The 2,921-nt window shown below is 33.6% G+C and overlaps 1 protein-coding gene and 1 long non-coding RNA gene across 2 annotated transcripts in view; both read left to right on the top strand.

The window, feature by feature from the left end:
* The window catches only part of LOC100639951 (histidine--tRNA ligase, cytoplasmic-like), a 16,176-nt gene extending 14,933 nt beyond the window's left edge, over positions 1 to 1,243 (top strand). The window contains exons 11-13 of the mRNA XM_019999080.1: positions 94 to 200; positions 423 to 569; positions 1,031 to 1,243. Coding sequence (XP_019854639.1) covers positions 94 to 200; positions 423 to 569; positions 1,031 to 1,087 — 311 coding nt within the window. The 3' untranslated portion in view covers positions 1,088 to 1,243. The remainder of the gene's footprint in view (positions 1 to 93; positions 201 to 422; positions 570 to 1,030) is intronic.
* Positions 1,244 to 2,589: 1,346 nt separating this feature from the next.
* On the top strand, positions 2,590 to 2,880 carry LOC109583649 (uncharacterized). The gene is made up of 2 exons (XR_002185631.1): positions 2,590 to 2,750; positions 2,801 to 2,880. It is a non-coding gene; the product is annotated as an uncharacterized LOC109583649 (long non-coding RNA).
* The last annotated feature ends 41 nt before the right edge of the window (positions 2,881 to 2,921 follow it).

Raw genomic sequence — 2,921 nt, 5'->3', positions numbered from 1 at the left:
TGGCCACAATTCTCTAATAGTAAATCCTCATAGCAGAAAGGCACTAGTGATTATCAATGTTGTAATAAGTTTTCTTGTAGTCTGGTGGAATGGGTCAGGTGAGGACCATTGATACTCAAGTGATGGTGGCTTCTGCCCAAAAGAACCTGTGCAGTGAGAGAATGAAGATATGTACCTTGTTATGGGATGCAGGAATAAAAGTAAGTAAGAGAGAGAGAGAGAGATAAGTTAAAATAGTTTTTGATGCTGTTGTCTTTAGTTTTGAGGCAATAGCCAAAACTAATATTCACTAAAATTTAATTAAGTAATTAAAAGTTTGGAGCCACACCCACTTAATTGATATATACCCTTGATTAATTTGTTAATTTTATTTATTACATATATTATCATTATTATTATTATATTTATTTTTCTTCACAAAGGTTGAAATGTCATACAAAGTTAATCCAAAGTTCTTAAATCAAGTACAATACTGTGAGAAGGAGTTAGTGCCACTGATGGTGATCATTGGAGATCAGGAACTAGCTCAGGGTGTAGTTAAACTAAGAGATGTTCAGACACAGGAAGAAGTAAGGAATTTCATGTACTACAGTAGAGGAGGCTACACTTTTAGTTAGTAGTTAGATACCAATAAAGTATTTTGTGGCAGCATTCTGGTTACACAGTACACATACATGTATATTTGACAAAAATTAATTCGACTAAGAAATAAAGAAATCCTTATTTTGACATCATGTTACCCGTAACATCAAAAGTTGGCTTAGTTGCCAAAAATAGAACAGGATATGGCAATGTGCTGCTTATTACAAGATCAATAGAACTGTTGTAGATGTTTTAGGTACTTTACATGTTTACATGTTTATGTTTCAGCAAATGACATGTTGAATTTTATGCTGAAAATTATGTTAATGAAACTTACTATATAGTATAGTTTAGTGATGTCATAATGGGAATTTTATTCAGTGATATGATGAATAGCTAATAGTGTAATGATAATTACAAGTCTGATCTCTTAATCATCCTTTATTAGGTTTTAATTAAAAAGGAAGAAATAGTTGAGGAGATTCAGAAACGATTGTCACTTTAATTATTATTGATATTTATGTAATGTCTATTTCTTCTTTTACTGATGTGCTTTTGTATACTACTAATCATCATTTAGTTGTATTAAAATCATGAATATGCTTGTAAATGCTTGAGAAAAGAGACAATATATTCTGTCACTTGACATGAAGCTGTAAAATTTAATATACTATTGTCCAGTTGAGGTATCAGTCCAAGTTATAGTGACTAGTTGGCTTTCTTACTAGACAAGAATACTATAATATAGTGACTAGTTGGCTTTTCAATTGCACATGACTACTATAATATAGTGATTAGTTGGCTTTCTTGCACATTACTACTACATTATAGTAGTCACACGTAATAAGTGTAGCCAACTAGTCACTATAACTTAGACTGACACTTCAATTTGACAACATTCAATTGACGTACGAACTTTGATTAAAGTTATAGTGACTAGTTTGCTTTCATATTGCAGATGACTGCAAAATACATTGAACTTACCTTTAAATTATTTGGGTTTACAGTAAGACATCATTTATGTACTGTAAGAATAGAAATTATCTCAATTCTTACTTTATGTAAATAGTTCAGCCATTGGTTTATGATGCACTTCCTTTCTTAATGCATAGCAATACCTTGCATTAATTTTGCAGTGTAAATCATTCTTTATTGTAAATCAGCCTTCATTGTAAATCAGCCTTCATTGTAAATCAGCCTTCATTTTTAAGTGTATTAATGCATGTAAATAAAAGTAGCCTGGGCACTCTTCACATTACATGCTATACCTCACTATTCAGTGTTCAGTAGATACATGTTGTTGCATACTGCAGTACAGTATACATCAATTGAATGGACTATTGTCCAGTTGAGGTGTTAGTCCAAGTTATAGTGACTAGTTGGCTTTCCTATTTCACACGACTACTATACTGTAGTACCTCAATACAAGGATACTGTATACTGTAAACAACTTATATCTGAGAGTAATGGGCTGTAGCTGGTCACATTGTAAGCCCATGCACAGATACACAGTTGCATGTATTTTAGGAGACAGATCAAAGGCAACCACAAAAGCTGCCTAGCTTCTATGTACAAAGTTGAATATATACACGAGTTTATAAATAGTGCTTTCAACTTTCAAATTCTTGTGTACATGTGAATAGAATGAATCTCAAAATATAATTACATCATTCTAGCTGCATGGTTGCTTAGTAGCTGGATAGCAGTTGTATATGTATTTTACCAATTTGAAGAGTATCCACTGAATTCATTTGATATTATTCCATGAGGACAGCTCACATGTATATATGTTGTTTACAGCACAGTGCATCCTTGTATTGAGGTACTACAGTATAATAGTCATGTGAAATAGGAAAGCCAACTAGTCACTATAACTTGGACTGACACCTCAACTGGACAATAGTACATCCAATTCCGCAGCTTCAGGTCTCGTGCCGGAATCATGTCATCCAGCTAGCTTCTGATTGGTCAGTTTCTGCTTAATTGCTAATGAATATTGATGAGGTACCTAATAGTATATAAGGAGGTGACCAGCAGCAGTGAATCACTTCTCACTAAAACAAGAAATCATCTCACAAGAAGAAGGAATACTCTCTATCAAGGAAAGGAATCATGAAGACTCTACTCTCACTCTTCTGTCTGGTTACTTACCTGACCTGTGCTCTGAGGTATGTTACTACAGTATCAAATCAATGTTACTTTTCTCTTGTACATGCAGTCAGCACCCAGTCTCTCTTGACATGGCTTGTAATAAAGCTCTTTCTGCAGTTGCTTGCTCTTTTGAGTTTACCAACAATGCAAATGAGGATCTTTATCTACTGAAACGTAACACTCCTCTT

This window comes from Amphimedon queenslandica, unplaced genomic scaffold (genome assembly GCF_000090795.2).
Source record: "Amphimedon queenslandica unplaced genomic scaffold, v1.1 AMPQUscaffold_13290, whole genome shotgun sequence".
In the NCBI taxonomy this organism is placed as follows: domain Eukaryota; kingdom Metazoa; phylum Porifera; class Demospongiae; order Haplosclerida; family Niphatidae; genus Amphimedon; species Amphimedon queenslandica.
Note: the sequence above shows the minus strand (reverse complement) of the source record. Positions and strands in the feature narration are given on the sequence as shown.